Source organism: Rana temporaria, chromosome 4 (assembly GCF_905171775.1).
Source record: "Rana temporaria chromosome 4, aRanTem1.1, whole genome shotgun sequence".
In the NCBI taxonomy this organism is placed as follows: domain Eukaryota; kingdom Metazoa; phylum Chordata; class Amphibia; order Anura; family Ranidae; genus Rana; species Rana temporaria.
This window is the reverse complement of record NC_053492.1, coordinates 322,479,356-322,495,475: the sequence shown is the minus strand read 5'-3', so window position 1 is coordinate 322,495,475 and position 16,120 is coordinate 322,479,356. Positions and strand designations below refer to the sequence as shown.

At 44.2% G+C, this 16,120-nt stretch overlaps 1 protein-coding gene across 1 annotated transcript in view; it reads right to left on the bottom strand.

Moving 5' to 3' along the window:
- The window catches only part of QPCT (glutaminyl-peptide cyclotransferase), a 176,206-nt gene that overhangs the window by 95,368 nt on the left and 64,718 nt on the right, over positions 1-16,120 (bottom strand). The window contains exon 4 of the mRNA XM_040350695.1: positions 5,716-5,895. Coding sequence (XP_040206629.1) covers positions 5,716-5,895 — 180 coding nt within the window. The remainder of the gene's footprint in view (positions 1-5,715; positions 5,896-16,120) is intronic.

Here is a 16,120-nt window from a genome sequence, read left to right as displayed (position 1 = left end):
AGCCAAAGTTGGACCAAAAAAGAGTTTGACTGGTGGTGGAATGGACGGAATTATTATAAGCAAATTCTGCAGATGGTAGTAGGGATGACCAGTCATCCTGTGAAACCGAGCAGAAGCAACGGAGGTATTATTCCAAAGTCTGATTCGTCCTCTCCGTCTGACCGTTGCTTTGAGGATGGTAAGCTGATGAGAGGCAAACCTTGATCTCCAGGGATTTACAAAGTTCCTTCCAGAATTTGGATGTGAATTGTACACCTCTGTCTGAGACAATGCTCTTAGGTATCCCATGGAGCCTGAATACCTCTTTAAAGAAAATTCTTGCAGTGTCTGCAGCAGAAGGTGTACCCACCATTGACAGGAAGTGTGCCATCTTGGAGACACAGTCGATCACTACCAGAATCGTGGTGAAGCCCCCGGATGGAGGCAGATCAACAATGAAGTCCATGGAGACTTCTGCCCACGGTCCTTCAGGAATGGGTAATGGTTTGAGTAACCCCCAAGTTTTTGTATTTGGTCCCTTGTTACACTGGCAATGGGTACATGATGTGACGTAGGCCTTGCAGTCCTGCCTCCACCTTGGCCACCAGAAGGAGCGGGAGACCAGCTCTGCAGTTTTTCGAGTCCCAAAGTGACCTGCCAGTTTGTCGTCATGAAAAGTGCTTAGGACCAGATGCCTGGTTTCTAGAGGAACGAAAATTTTGCCTCGGGATCAGAGTAACTTGTCACGCCTTTCCAAAGAAAGAGTTTCCTGGTCAGAACAGTGCCTGGATGCCGCCTTGAGGGAGGTTAGCAGGTCAGTCTGGGAGAGCAAAAGAAAATTTTGAGAGGACAGGATGGTACTAGGCTCAGTTTCAAGAGGGGTTTCCGGGAACATCCTGGAGAGAGCATCCGCCTTCCCATTCTTGGAGCCGGGTCTGTAGGAGATGTGAACGTTAAATCTGTTAAAGAAAAGAGCCCAACGGGCTTGTCTGGGTCTCAACCGTTTTGCTGATCGTAGGTACTCCAGATTTTTGTAATCTGTGAAAATCATGACAGGGTGAACTGCCCCTTCCAACAGGTATCTCCACTCCTCCAGGGCAAATTTAATAGCTAGTAGCTCTCTATCCCCAACATCGTAATTCCTCTCTGGAGGGCTCAGCTTTCGAGAGGCAAAAGCTACCGGGTGTAGCAGAGACTTCAGTCCTTGTCTTTGAGATAGAATAGTCCCAGTGGCTGTCAATGTCCATTTCTTCAGTGTTGTCACATGAAAAAATATAATAAAATATTTACAAAAATGTGATACACCAGTGCAGGGTTGCCTCTGCCTGCCTGCCACCTGTGCTGACCCTACCCGTTTATTGATCACTGCTGTCTGGATTGATCCCTTATCCGTTTATTGGTCATGTCACTGCCTACCACCTGAACTGAACTTTCTGCACGTCCCACTGACTATATTTCTGCGAGTCACCAGTCCAAGCCATCTCCTGTGTAGAACTGCACTCCTGAAACCACAGGAACTCTTTTGCCCACCCTTGCTCAGCCTCCTGTACCTCCTGACCAGTGAACAGTGCATTCTTGAGGCAGCCATGTACCAGTAGGCCAAGCTTGCTTGGACAACTATAGGTGACACTACACTAAAGCTGGCCATAGAGGGTGCATTACTTTCCTGCAACCACAGTCAATATTGACTCTGGCATAGCCAATGGCCCAGATCCACAAAGAAATTACGCAGACGTATCTATTAATACGCCGCGTAATTTCAACGATGCCCCGTCGTATCTTTGTTTTGTATCCACAAAACAAGATACGACTGAATGGGGGCTAGATCCGACTGACGTACGTCTTAGTACGCCGTCGGATCTAAGGTGCATATTTACGCTGGCCGATAGGTGGCGCTTCCGTTGATTTCCGCATAGAGTATGCAAATTAGCTAGATACGCCAATCCACAAACGTACGTCCGCCCGACGCATTTTTTTACGTCGTTTACGTAAGGCTTTTTTCAGTGTAACGTTACCCCTGCTCTATGAGGCGTACGCAATGTTAAGTATGGACGTCGGGCCAGCGACAAATTTTCCGTTGTGTACGTCGTTTGCGTAAAAAGGTTCGCGAATAGGGCTTTGCGTAAATTACGCTCACGTCGAAAGCAATGACTATTTTCGACGTGATTTTGAGCATGCGCACTGGGATACCCCCACGGACGGCGCATGTGCCGTTAAAAAAAAACTTCATTTACATAGGGTCAAGTAGAATTAACATAAAACACGCCCACATCTTTGTCATTTGAATTCCGCGCCCTTACGCCGACACAGTTTCGCTACGCTGCGCAAATTCTTTGTGGATACGGAAAATACGCTGGAAGTTACGGCGGCATAGTGTATCCGAGATACGCTACGCCGGGATAATATATGCGCCGAGGTACGAGGATCTGGGCCAATGTGTTCTCCGGGGAGGGGGGGGGCACAGGGAGCCGTCCCTGCCAGGAGAACACGCAGTAGATATTGCTAGCAGCTATAGCCACTGACATGAATCACATGAAAAATCTTACATGCTAGTTTGTACCAAAGTTGATTGATCGATCAATTTGGGTACAATCAGCCTGCCTGTACATGGTTTGAATTTCGGCCAAGATTCTGAACCATGCTGAACTGGCCGAGATTCGAACCATCTTTGGCTGGCTTAAAGCGGAGGTCCACACAAAAATGGAACCTCAGCTTTTCGGAACCCTCCCCCCTCCGGTGTCACATTTGTCACCCTTTAGGGGGAAGGGGGTGCAGATACCTGTATAATACAGGTATTTGCACCCACTTCTGGGCATAGACTCCCGCGGGGGTCACGCCCCTTCCCCCTGCTGATATCTGGGAAACACACAGGTACCAGAAGACAGCGGGGACCAGTTAGGACGCGCAGCGCGACTCGCGAATTCGCAGTAGGGAACCGGGGAAGTGAAGCCGCAACGCTTCCCTTCCTGATTTCCTCACCGAGGATGGCAGCTGGGGCCGCAGAGAGCTGAGCAATTGCTCGGCTTCGGCTGCCGACATTGCGGGCACCCTAGGCAGGTAAGTGTCCATTTATTAAAAGTCAGCAGCTGCAGTATTTGTAGCTGCTGGCTTTAAATATTTTTTTTTAGGCGGACCTCCGCTTTAAGCTGCATTTGCTAACAATTTGTACAGAGGCTGGCTTTACGGTACGCTGTTTTCAATGCAATGGGGTTGACTTACTAAAATTGGAAGTTTTTTGGAGTTCAAAATCTGATGCAGCTGTGCATGGTAGCCTATCAGGTTCTAACATCAGCTTGTTCAATTAAGCTTTGACAAAAATACCTGGAAGCTGACATTAACTACCAGTAACTGTCATGGTTGTTAACCACTTAAGGACCGGACCAATATGCTGCTAAATGACCCAAGGGGTTTTTACCATTCAGCATTGCGTCGCTTTAACAGACAATTGCGCGGTCGTGCGACGTGGCTCCAAAACAAAATTTGCGTCCTTTTCTTCCCACAAATAGAGCTTTATTTTGGTGGTATTTGATCGCCTCTGCGATTTTTATTTTTTGCGCTATATACAAAGATAGAGCGACATTTTTTTTAAAAAAACAATATTTTTTACTTTTTGTTATAAGAAAAATCAAATAAACTAAATTTTAGTCAAACATTTAGGCCAAAATTTATTCAGCCACATGTCTTTTGTAAAAAAAAAATTGCAATAAAAAAAAAATAGCTACCTAGCGGGAACAGCGACACTAATACAGCGATCAGAAAAATTATCGCTTAGTGACACTGGCAATAGGGAGTGAAAGGGTTAATTAGGGCGGTGATCAAGGGGTTAAAACTTTATTAGGGGGGGGGGGGTACGGGGGCTACCCTGGACCTAACACTAACTGCCTGTCACACTGACACTAAATGCAGTGATCAGTACATATATGATCACTGCATTCAGTGACACTGTGACAGGGGGGTGATCGCAAGGGGTTAATGTGCCTGCGTGTACTGGTGTCAGTGTAGTGTTGTGCAGACTCACTGGCCCAGATTCAGGTAGATCCGAGCAATATTTGCGTGGGCAAAGAGCAAATATTTTTCTCTGCGCCCACGCAAATATTGCGTTTTGCCCGCGATTCACGGAGCAGTTGCTCCGTAAATTGCGCGGGCGATATGCTAAACAGCCGGGCGTAAGGCTGCCTAATGTAAATGATCCCGCCGGGGGCGGGAATCATTTGAATTAGGCGCGCTCCCGCGCCGAGCGAACAGCGCATGCTCCGTCGGGAAACTTTCCCGACGTGCATTGCGGCAAATGACGTCGCAAGGACGTCATTTGCTTCTAAGTGAACGTGAATGGCGTCCAGCGCCATTCACGGTTCACTTACGTAAACGACGTGAAATTTAAATTTCACGAGCGGGAAGCGCAGCTATACTTTAGCATTGGTTGCCCCTGCTTTTAGCAGGAGCAACCTTGCGCTAAAGTTGCCGTACGGAAACTCCGTACCTTGCGTGCTCAGGGCCCGCGCAACTTTTGTGAATCGGTGGTAGTATGCAATTTGCATACTATAGGCCGATCACAATGGCCGCGCCCCCTAGCGGCCAACGCAAGAATGCAGCCTGGGATATGAAGGCATAAGGAGGCTTATGTCTGTCATATCCTAGGCTGCAGTCGGTGTAACGAGGTTCCTGAATCAGGAGCACTCGTTACACCGGAGCAAGTAAGCCCTTGCGCCGCGCAACCATAGTGCTTCTTGAATCTGGGCCACTGTGTGATGTGATCTCTCCTCAGCGGCGGTTGAAAATACCGCCGAGAGGAGAGATCACATCACTTCCATCTTCCAGAGGAAGTGACACACGGGGGAGCGCGCGGATTGGCTGGGAGCGATCCGGAGGGGGCGGACAAAAACGAACAGCCGCCCCCTCATCCCGGATCGCTCAGACAGCCACTGGAACCGCTGCATGTACCGGGGGGGGGGGGGGCCCGATCGGACCCCCGACCCACGTACAGGTACGTTGATGTGCCTGTCCGTGCTATTCTGCCGACGTATATGTACATGCGGCGGTCCTTAAGTGGTTAAGGAGCAGGCGGCCACCGTGTCCTTAACAACCAATGAGTCATCAGCTGTCAGTGGGGTTCAGATGAAAATAAAAAAAACAGATGGCGACATGAATTTGGGGCCCCCATCAACATGGTGCCTTGGGGGGGCTCTCCAAAAATGTTAAGGGCTCATGGCCTGGTATGGCTCGTGGGGGGGGGGGGACTCGCTCGTCCCCTCCTTTTTTCCTACCTGCCAGGCTGCATGATCGGATAAGGGTCTGGTGTGGATTTGGGGGGGGGGGGGAGAGGTTTCATGCAATTTATTTTTTTGGGGCGTGGGGGTTTCCTACAAAGTCTATATATCAGACGCGAAGGCCCATTTTTATTGCATGCCGGAACCACTACTTATTTACTGCATGCAATTTTCATTTTTTGTGAATTTACTTTCTCCTCTGTTTTATGTGGTATTTACCAAACAGTTTTGCTTTATGCAGTAAATACCGCATAAATCAGTAGTGAATTGACATTTTCAGGATCGCATGCAGTATTTGGGAAAGCATCTAAATATTGCATGCGATCTGGTTCTGTGAATGGAGCCCTATATTCTTTAGATTTAATGGGCCTGATATAGAATACTTTTAAGATTTTGTCTCTTCTTTGATTGTCATAAATAAAATGATCATATAGTAGAAAAAATATAAAATACTATATATAATACTTACGATACCATGGAGCTGATTTGTGTTTTCAGAATTAGATGGGTGAGGAGTGTTCTCCATCTTCTGTGCTAAATGCCGGGACCCATAGAGGGAATCAAATGGAGACCATTGACGAAATGCTTCCTCACCATCAAAAAATATTAGTTGAAGAGAAAGGTCTGGCTTTTTACTTGAATTTCTTTGCTGTGAATACAAAAAATTACTGACTTTTAACATAGAAAGATATGTAAAATAGAGTTATGTCTTTCCATTTTAACTTTAAAAAAAAAAAGCACCATAAAGCCCTGAGCTCCAAAGAAAAAAGTTGTACTGCGGCAGGTTGGCTCTCCTGTGTGAACCGCCATCATTGTACATCGGCGGCGTGCTCTCGTGACCGCTAAACACTGCGGGAGCGTGCCCACGGGTCGGGCGTCGACTCGATATCCGCCGTCGGCCCGCGATTGCCTAATACAGAGGCAGAATGGGGATCTGCCTTTGTAAACAAGGCGGATCCCCATTCTGACAGGGGACATGACAGAGATCTAGTTCCCAATGATTGGGAACAATGATCTCTGTCATGTCCCAGGTAGCTCATCCCCCCCTACAGTTAGAAGACGCTGAGGGAACACAGTTAAGCCCTCGATCACCCCTAGTGTTAACCCTTTCCCTGCCCATGTAATTTTTACATTGATCAGTGCATTTTTATAGCACTGATCATGTAATAATGCCACTGGTCCCCAGAAAGTGTCATTTGGGGTCAGATTTGTCCACCACAATGTCGCTGTCCCTCTTAAAATCGCATATTGCTGCCAAAACAAATAGAAACAATAAAAATTAATAAAACCAATCAATATACACCTATTGTGATTTATTTTTTTAACCAAAAATATGTAGAAGAATATATATCGGCCTAAATTGATGAATAAATTGTTTTTTTTATATATATTTTTGGGCATGTATTATAGCAAAATGTAAACAAAATGTTTGATCAAATACAGCCAAAAGAAAGTTCTATTTGTGGGAAAAAGAGGACATCAATTTTGTTTGGGTACAATGTCACACACCCACGCAACTATCAGTTAAAACGATGCAGTGCCGTATCGCAAAAAATGGCCTGTCATTAAGGGGGCAAATCATTCCGGTCCTTAATTTAAAGCAAACCTGTTACAAATATGGGCAGTGAAAAAAAAATGTATAAGAAAATGTTACCTTTGGTAAAAAAGCACAATAATGCAGCGATAAAGGCTCCCAAATCTATAAGGAATTGCAATTTGTTTCCTTTAAACATTTGAATTCATCTACCCTGAGCATCTCTGTTAATCAGAGAGGCACACTACCAGACTAAAGTACAAATAAAGAGATCCAGGTGGCAGGGAATAACAAAGTTTACAGACAAATAAAAAAATTGCATACACAGTAGATTTAGCTACCTCTCATCCTTTAGGCTCCATTCACACTTATGCATTTTACAGAAATGCAGGGACATTTTTTAACATGGTTTCCTATGGAACATGTTCACATCAATGCTTATTTGTGCCTCTGCATTTTTGGAAAGGGTCGGGGACTTTTTTTCCCACAAAAAGCAGCGTTTTGCATGTAATAGAATTCAATGGACCCACATCCAAAACGCAAGTACCGCGTTTTTACCACGTTTCTGAATCTGTGTATCTAGCTCATTTGCATATTCTACGCGTAAATCTACGGAAGCGCCCCTAGCGGCCAGCGTAAATATGCACCCTAAGATACGACGGCGTAGGAGACTTACACCGCTTGTATCTAGGCCAAATATATGCGTAACTGATTCTATGAATCAGGCGCATAGATACGACCGCGCTCATTCGGAAGATATCGTCGTCGTATGTCCTTTATGAATCTAGCCCAGTGTGTCTATACACTCCCTCAGCTACTTAAGTTGTTTCTGCCATGCAATGCACCGACAGCCTAGTTTCTAAACCCCAGCCTAGTCTCTGCTGAACCCCAGCCTAGTTTCTAGTGTACTCCAGCATGGTCTCCATTGAACTTGTAGTCCAGTCTCTGTCTCAGCTACAGACAATTTCTGCTGCACCTCTGCCTTGTCTCTGCTGCTCTTGCGCTGCGCATTAACCAGGTCAACACTTTACCTGCAACATAGTTACAGTTGTGAATGAAGCCGTCTTTGCTGTACCTCAACCTAGTCCCTGCTGCACCTGTGGCACAGCCACTGCTGTAACCACAGACATAGATACGTAGTTACATAGTTGGTAAGGTTGAATAAAGACACCAGCCCATCCAGTTCAACCTATGTGGGGTGTGTGTGTCGTGTTTTATGTTAAATCATTTCCCACATCCCTGTATTTTACATTTGCTAAGATGCCCATATACTTAATTTTTTTTGACATTTTCGATACTCCCTACAGACACCACAGACTGTGGAAGGGAGTTCCACATTCCTACCACTCTGACAGTAAGGAACCCCTTACGCAGTTTAACCTCTTAGCGCCAGTGCCTTCTGACCCTCTAAGAGGTTTGTGAATGCAGGGTGGCAGAGCTTAAAATCATGTCACCATAGTGATTGGCTGTTACGGTCGGTCACGTGATCCAAAAGCTTTCGGGTAGGTGACGGTAAACTGTGCCAGGGAGCGCGCAGTATGTGCTTTTGGCACAAGTGTATTGGCAGTATTTCAGGCAAATATGCGGTCCCTCAGCACCAGAGACCAGGCGGAGAGAGGCCGCATATTTGGGTAGGGGTTAAGGTTAACCACTTAACCCCCGGACCATATTGCTGCCCAAAGACCAGAGCACTTTTTGCGATTCGGGACTGCGTCGCTTTAACTGACAATTGCGCGGTCGTGCGACGTGGCTGCCAAACAACATTGGCGTCCTTTTTTTCCCACAAATAGAGCTTTCTTTTGGTGGTATTTGATCACCTCTGCAGTTTTTATTTTTTGCGCTATAAACAAAAATATAGCGACAATTTTGAAAAAAAATTATATTTTTTACTTTTTGCCATAATAAATATCCCCCAAAAATATATAAAACAAATATTTTTTCCTCAGTTTAGGACGATACGTATTCTTCTATATATTTTTCGTAAAAAAAAATCGCAATAAGCGTTAATTGATTGGTTTGCGCAAAAGTTATAGCGTTTACAAAATAGGGGGTATTTTTATGGCATTTTTATTAATATTTTTTTTTACTAGTAATGGCGGCGATCAGCGATTTTTTTTCGGTACTTATGGCGGACACTTCGGACACTTTTTGGGACCATTGGCATTTTTATAGCGATCAGTGCTATAAAAATGCATTGGATTACTATAAAAATGCCACTGGCAGTGAAGGGGTTAACACTAGGGGGCGGGGAAGGGGTTAAGTATGTCCCTGGGTGTGTTCTTACTGTGGGGGGGGGTGGTCTCACTAGGGGAAACACTGATCCTCTGTTCATACATTGTATGAACAGAAGATCAGCATTTCCCCCGCTGACAGGACCGAGAGCTGTGTGTTTTCTGTAACGAGCAATCGCGGGTGCCTCGGCGGCGATCGCGCCCGCCGGGCACCCGCACGGGGTTCACGGACGAGCGGAGGGCGCGAGCCCCTAGTGGCCGCAAAAAGAGCCGACGTCAATGTACGGGCTCTCGCCCAGGAGAGCCGACCTGCCGCCGTAGAATGACGGCGGCTGGTCGGCAAGCAGTTAAAACGCTTCTCGTCCTACTCCATTTTGGGGCCATGTGTCCTGTTAAGAAAAAAAAAAAAAAAAAGTGTAAAAATTAAAAAAATTAAGTAAAATAAATAAAAAAAAAATTTTTTTTAAACTCCCCTGTCCCCGGTAGCTCGCGCGCAGAAGCGAACACGCATGCAAGTCCCGCCCACATATGTAAACGCCGTTCAAACCCCACATGTGAGGTATCGTCGCATGCGTTAGAGCGTGTGCAACAATTCTAGCACCTCCTCTGTAACTCGAAAATAGTAACCTGTAAAAAATGTTAAAGTGTCGCCTATGGAGATTTTTAAGTACCGAAGTTTGGCGCCATTCCATGAGTGTGCGCAATTTTAAAGTGTGACATGTTAGGTATCTATTTACTCGGCGTAACATCATCTTTCACATTATACAAAAACATTGGGCTAACTTTACTATTTTGTTATTTTTTAATTTATGAAACATGCGTTTGAAAAATGATTGCGCAAATACCGTGCGAGAAAAAAAGTTGCAATGACCGCCATTTTATTCCCTAGGGTGTCTGCTAAAAAATATATATATAATGTTTGGGGGTTCTGATTAATTTTCTAGCAAAAAAATTGTGATTTTTACATGAAGGAGAGAAGTGCCAAAATAGGCCTGGTTGTAATGTGGTTAATTGTTCTTTAGTGCGAAAATAGTGCATCTTCAGTATAATATCTCTAGGATGGCCCTCTTCTTTATGTGAGGTTAGGACCCTGTGGATTCTGTCCATTTCTAGACGTTCAATTGGGATAGATGGAGCTAGTTCTTGGAAAAGTGCTGTTATGGTGGACTGTAAGGCCCCGTACACACGAGAGGATCTATCCGCTGGAATTTATCCGCGGACCGGTTTCAGGGGATAGATCCCCTGGTGTGTACGATCCAGCGGATATTTTTCCGTGGATATTTTTCCCCGCAATGGATTTCCAGCGGATCAAAATTTCTTAACATGCTAAGAAATCGATCCGCTGGAATCCAGTCGGAATCCAGTCCAGCGGATTGATCCGATGGTCTGTACAGACTCACCGGATCAACCCGTCAGAATCCATCCCTCGCATGCGTCGTAATGATTCGACGCATGCGTGGAAGTCCTTATATTACAGCGTCGCGCACGTCGCCGCGTCATCATTGCGGCGACGGCGCGACACGTCACCGCGGAGGGAATTCCGCTGGGATTTTGATCTCATGGTTAGTACAACCATGAGATCAAAATCCGCCAGAGGATTTATACGTGGAAACGGTCCTCCGGACCGTTTCCGCGGATCGATCCTCTTGTGTGTACTAGGCATAAGTCTTCAATCTCTTCAGAAATGCCACATATTCGTAAATTCGATTGTCTAGCCCTATTTTCAAAATCTTGCAGTCGGTTTTTCAGAATAAAATAATCATCTTTAAGGGTTTCCAATTCTTCTCTATGTGTTGCTGTAGTAATGTCAATTTCATCCACCCTCTGCTCCAAAATAGATGTGTGTCTGCCTACCTCACGAATCTCACGAGTAAGTTTGTCAGTAATGCAATCTGAGGTATTCTGCAGTGCCTTATGTAATAACCTTTCAAACTGGGTGTGTTGCAGGGCTATACAGTAGATGTCATACCTGTATCTATAACAGGTTCTCCGTTTTGTGCTGAGGAGGGAGACTTGTGCTGCTTCTTTATGCCCAGCTGTGAGGTGAGGTGAGGCTGTGCTGCCGCCATTTTAGATGCAGCTTTTGTCAGTGATACCTGTGGCTTTACCGCTTCAAGTTTAGATTTTCGTGTGGTATACATGCCCTCAAAATATGCTCCTGTACTTTAGGGATAATGTAGACGCTGTTGCCTTATGGTTTTTGGGTAATCTAAATTAAATAAATATATATATATATATATATATATATATATATATATATATATATATATGCATGTGTATATATATATATATATATATGAATATATATTGTAATTATGAATATATTTAATTTAGGGGCTGAAGATATTTCATTTAGCGTATGGAATATAGTTCATTTAGCTTGCTAATATATGTAATTTAGCACGGGGAAAAGCCCATTGTTAACACTAGACAATTCAGAGCCATTGAGTGAAACCCACTTTCTGTGATTGACCCCATGTTGTGATGTGCAATGAAGATTGCCCCACCCTTTAATCCTGGGAAAAATCATTTTAATCTCCTGCCCGGATATAGTCACCAGGAGTTGCATGAAAGGGGGCTGACTTATGTAGTGAGGCCTCCAATCCTGATCCTAGCTAGGTCAACCTAGCCTTGCATAGTGAGATATACTCCACAGGAGAGGAAAAGGCAGCTCTCTTTATGGAAGGATGGGTCTAAAGGGAAACTATGGTAACAGTCTGTCTTACATGTAACAATTGCACACGCTTGTACTTTAATATTTTAGAGGAATATGCTCTATATTGCTGCATGTAAATGTTTGTATTTTAACCCAGGGCTCGACAAATCCCGGTCGCCAGGTCGCCATGGCGACTAGAAATAGGGTCCTGGCGACTTGGAAGAGGGGCGGGAAAAAAAATGTTGTTTTTTTTTGAGCTGGCGCCATCTGGTGGTGAGCCATTGGTATTACAAGTTATTATCACCAGATGTGTAAGCTGGCGCCATCTGGTGGTGGCCGTTGGTATTACAAGTTATTACCACCAGATGCGTAAGCTGGCGCCATCTGGTGGTGGCCGTTGGTATTACAAGTTAAGCACTACAAGTTAAACAACAATTCTAATGTAATTTTTCACTATTTTCACTGCCATCTTCTTCCCTCTAATTAGAACCCCCAAACATTATATATATTTTTTATCCTAACACCCTAGAGAATAAAATGGCGATCGTTGCAATACTTTCTGTCACGCTGTATTTGCGCAAGCGGTCTTACAAGCGCACTTTTTTGGGAAAAATTTACACTTTTTTTAATTAAAAAATAAGACAACAGTAAAGTTATCCCCATTTTTTTTTATATTATGAAAGATAATGTTACGCCGAGTAAATTCATACTCAACATGTCACGCTTCAAAATTGCGTCCACTCGTGGAATGCCGACAAACTTTTACCCTTTAAAATCTTCATAGGCGACGTTTAAAAAAATCTACAGGTTGCATGTTTTGAGTTACAGAGGAGTTCTAGGGCTAGAATTATTGCTCTCACTCTACCAATCGCGGCGATACCTCACATGTGTGGTTTGAACACCGTTTACATATGCGGGCGCTGCTCACGTATGTGTTCGCTTCTGCGCGCAAGCTCGTCGGGACGGGGCGCATTTTCTGGCTCCTAACTTTTTTAGCTGGCACCTAGATTCCAAGCAAATTTGTCAAACCCTGTTTTAACCTACAGTTTCCTGCTTGTTTAAGACTATAGTTTATGTGTGTTAGATTAGACTTTGTATAAGCTCTAATAAAAGGTTTATTATATTGAAGCTTTCACTTCTGGTCAAAAAAACTCTTATTTAACTCTGATCATATCTTTGAGATATCAAATCTTAAAATACAGATTTATTAGGTAACAGTTGGCGACCACGAAACTATGTACAGGACAGAAAGTATTTAATATAATAATAAATTAAGGTTATTGGGAGGAATTCAAGCTGAGTCAGCTTATCCAATCTATCTACCGGTATGGAAAATATAGATAAATGTTTGTGTTTTATTAGTGGGTGAGTGAGTGAAAAACGTATATAGCGCTGCACACTGATTTAACTCTAAAAAGGAGGGAGGATACACCACATTTTTTTTCATATATATCCCGTAAATCATAAGTGATAAAAGTACTTTGGATGTACCATTATAAACCGGTCACTATAATAGGGAGGAAGTATTACATTGCGGGAACATTTTTTTTTATTTGTTGCTTTTGTGCCTCACCAAGCTTCATTGCTATCTCTAACCAGTGTTTGAGTTTGCTTCTGGGTGAGTTTTATTAGAAAGACACTGAAAAAAAGTGGTCTGGGTTGTATGTTGAAAAGGTTCAACAAGTTTTTGTTTTATTTAAATTGTATGTCCACTAACATTGAGAAGATTTTGAACAATAAAATCTACAAAAGATTTTGTTTTTGACTTATGTTTTTTTTAAACTGTGGGAAGTTACAAGCAGTAATATTCTCATTGGTGTCATTCTGCCTCCTGCACATATACGTCGGCAGAATGGCACGGCTGGACACATCCATGTACAGGTACGTCCTGTACTAGTACCCAGACGTGGGTCCGAAGTTGCATGACCGGGACCACGTGACTCGCGGACCCGATCGCCGCTGGAGTCCCGCGATCGGTCCCCAGAGCTGAAGAACGGGGAGACCTGTGTGTAGAAGACCAAGAAGAGGAAAGGTCTTTCCTCTTCTTGGTCTTCCCCAGTGACGTAGCAGAGGTACGTCAGAGGGGGCAGGGTCACGTGACGGGTGGCTCTGCCTCCTCTATATAAGAAATGTCACAGCTTCAGCCGCTCATTCGCTGGGCTGTGCCCAGCGGTGAGAGGAGGTCCGGGATGCTGCTGCGCCGGATGGATGGATCTTCACATCGCCGGAGCGGAGATCACCCGACGCTGGATCTTCTCATCGCGGGAGATCACCCGCACCCGTCGCTGGATCAGGACAACGCAGGAAGCCGGGAACGAGTGGATTTTTCAGCGCTGGAGGTTTTTTTTTTTTTTTTAATAAAGGACTTTATTCTTTTGTGTCAGTGTGTTTTTTTTACAATACTTTTTACTTCCGTCGTGAAATGGTAGAGGTACAGTGTACCCCATTACCATTTCACACAGGGGGGGGTCAGGATCTGGGGGTCCCCTTTGTTAAAGGGGTCTTCCAGATTCTGATAAACCTCCCGCCCGCATACCCCCCACAACCACCGGGCAAGGGTTGTGGGGATGAGACCCTTGTCCCCATCAACATGGGGACATCCTCCCCATGTTGAGGGCATGTGGCCTGGTGCGGTTCAGGAGAGAGGGGGGGCCGCACTCTGTCCCCCCCTCTTTTCTGCGGCCGGCCAGGTCAACGTGCTCGGATAATGGGTCTGGTTATGGATATTTAGGGGGAACCGCACGTCATTTTTGTTTTAAATTGACGGCGGGGTTCCCCTGAATATCCATACCAGACCTGAAGGGTCTGGTTATGGATATTTACCGGGAACCGCACGTCATTTTTGTTTTAAATTGACGGCGGGGTTCCCCTGAATATCCATACCAGACCTGAAGGGTCTGGTTATGGATATTTACCGGGAACCGCACGTCATTTTTGTTTTAAATTGACGACGGGGTTCCCCTGAATATCCATACGACTTCTGGAGCTGGACTTCAAGAAAGGGTAAAATGTTTTTTATTAACGGACGTTAGAAAGGAATGATATAACGGATGTATACGGATATATACGGATAAACATTATCCGTTTTCAATAAAGGAAGAATGGTAAAATATTTATCCGTATGTATCCGTTATTAAATCCGTTAATAAACGTCCGTTAATAGGTGTAATACGGATATTATAAAACGGACATACAATCCATAGTGTGAAAGAAGCCTAAGAATGTTGTATTGTTTGCTTTAAATAAGTAAAAAAAAAAAGTAGGATAAAGTAATAACTGTTTTGCTACAATTTTATACGCGCCTAACAAAAGGTCAAGTATAGTATTCCATGGTTTTGTTTTTTTTCTTATTCAGTCCCTTTGTATTCTCCCAGTGGCCAGAAATGCCTAGCAATTCATTTGCAAATTACCAAAGCTCTATCCAAAAGCTAGGGGATTCAAGCTAAACGAAGGTGTGTGTGTGTCATGGAATGAATGGGTATGAACGGTCCATGTGTAAACAAGATTTTTGTTTTGTTTTATGGCCATCAATTAGTGTGATCACACTAATGCGCATACTTTGTACGGTTTATGTTTATTTGATAATTATTATTTTTTTTCTCTCCCTCTCTCTCGTTTGTAATGAGCTCAATACTGGTACCAGTTTAAATGTATACTTTTTTCTACAATTGGAATGTATTCGCGAATAAATAACCTGTGCACAGATACGAGATAAATTTATTTTTGTTTCTCTCTCTCCTTTTCCTGGGGTTAGAGTGAAGTGTCATTCACTCTGACACTTGGAAACTACATAATACATTACGCTGCACCTTGTGGCATCTTATGGATTCAGTAGGTCCTATGTTTGCCTGGTTTTCTCCTTCCAAATTGACGCATGTGCTGGTAATATGTGTAAAGGTTTTATGTCAACATGGGGTCTTCTTATGCCGTGTAAACACGATCAGTTAAACCGATGAGAATGGTCTGATGGGCCGTTTTCATCGGTCCAAACCGATCGTGTGTGGGCGCCATCGGTTATTTAACCATCGGTTAAAAAAAAAGCCAACTTGTTTTAAATTTAACTGATAGATTCCTAACCGATGGGAAAAAAACGATCGTTAGTAGGCACAACCATCGGTTAAAAATCCATGCATGCTCAGAATCAAGTCGACGCATGCTTGGGAGCATTGAACTTCTTTTTTTCGTTGTGTTTTACGTCACCGCATTCTGACACGATCGTTTTTTTAACCGATGGTGTGTAGGCGCGACGGACCATCAGTCGGCTTCATCGGTTAACCGATGAAAGCGGTCCATCGGTCCGTTCTCATCGGATGGACTGATCGTGTGTACGTGGCATTAGACTGTAAGTACTTACAAATCCCACCATGCTTTTCCTATAATTTTTGTTTGTCAGGATACAGATATGTGGGGGAGTCGGTACATGTTTCACAGCACTTACTGTTGATGGACTTAT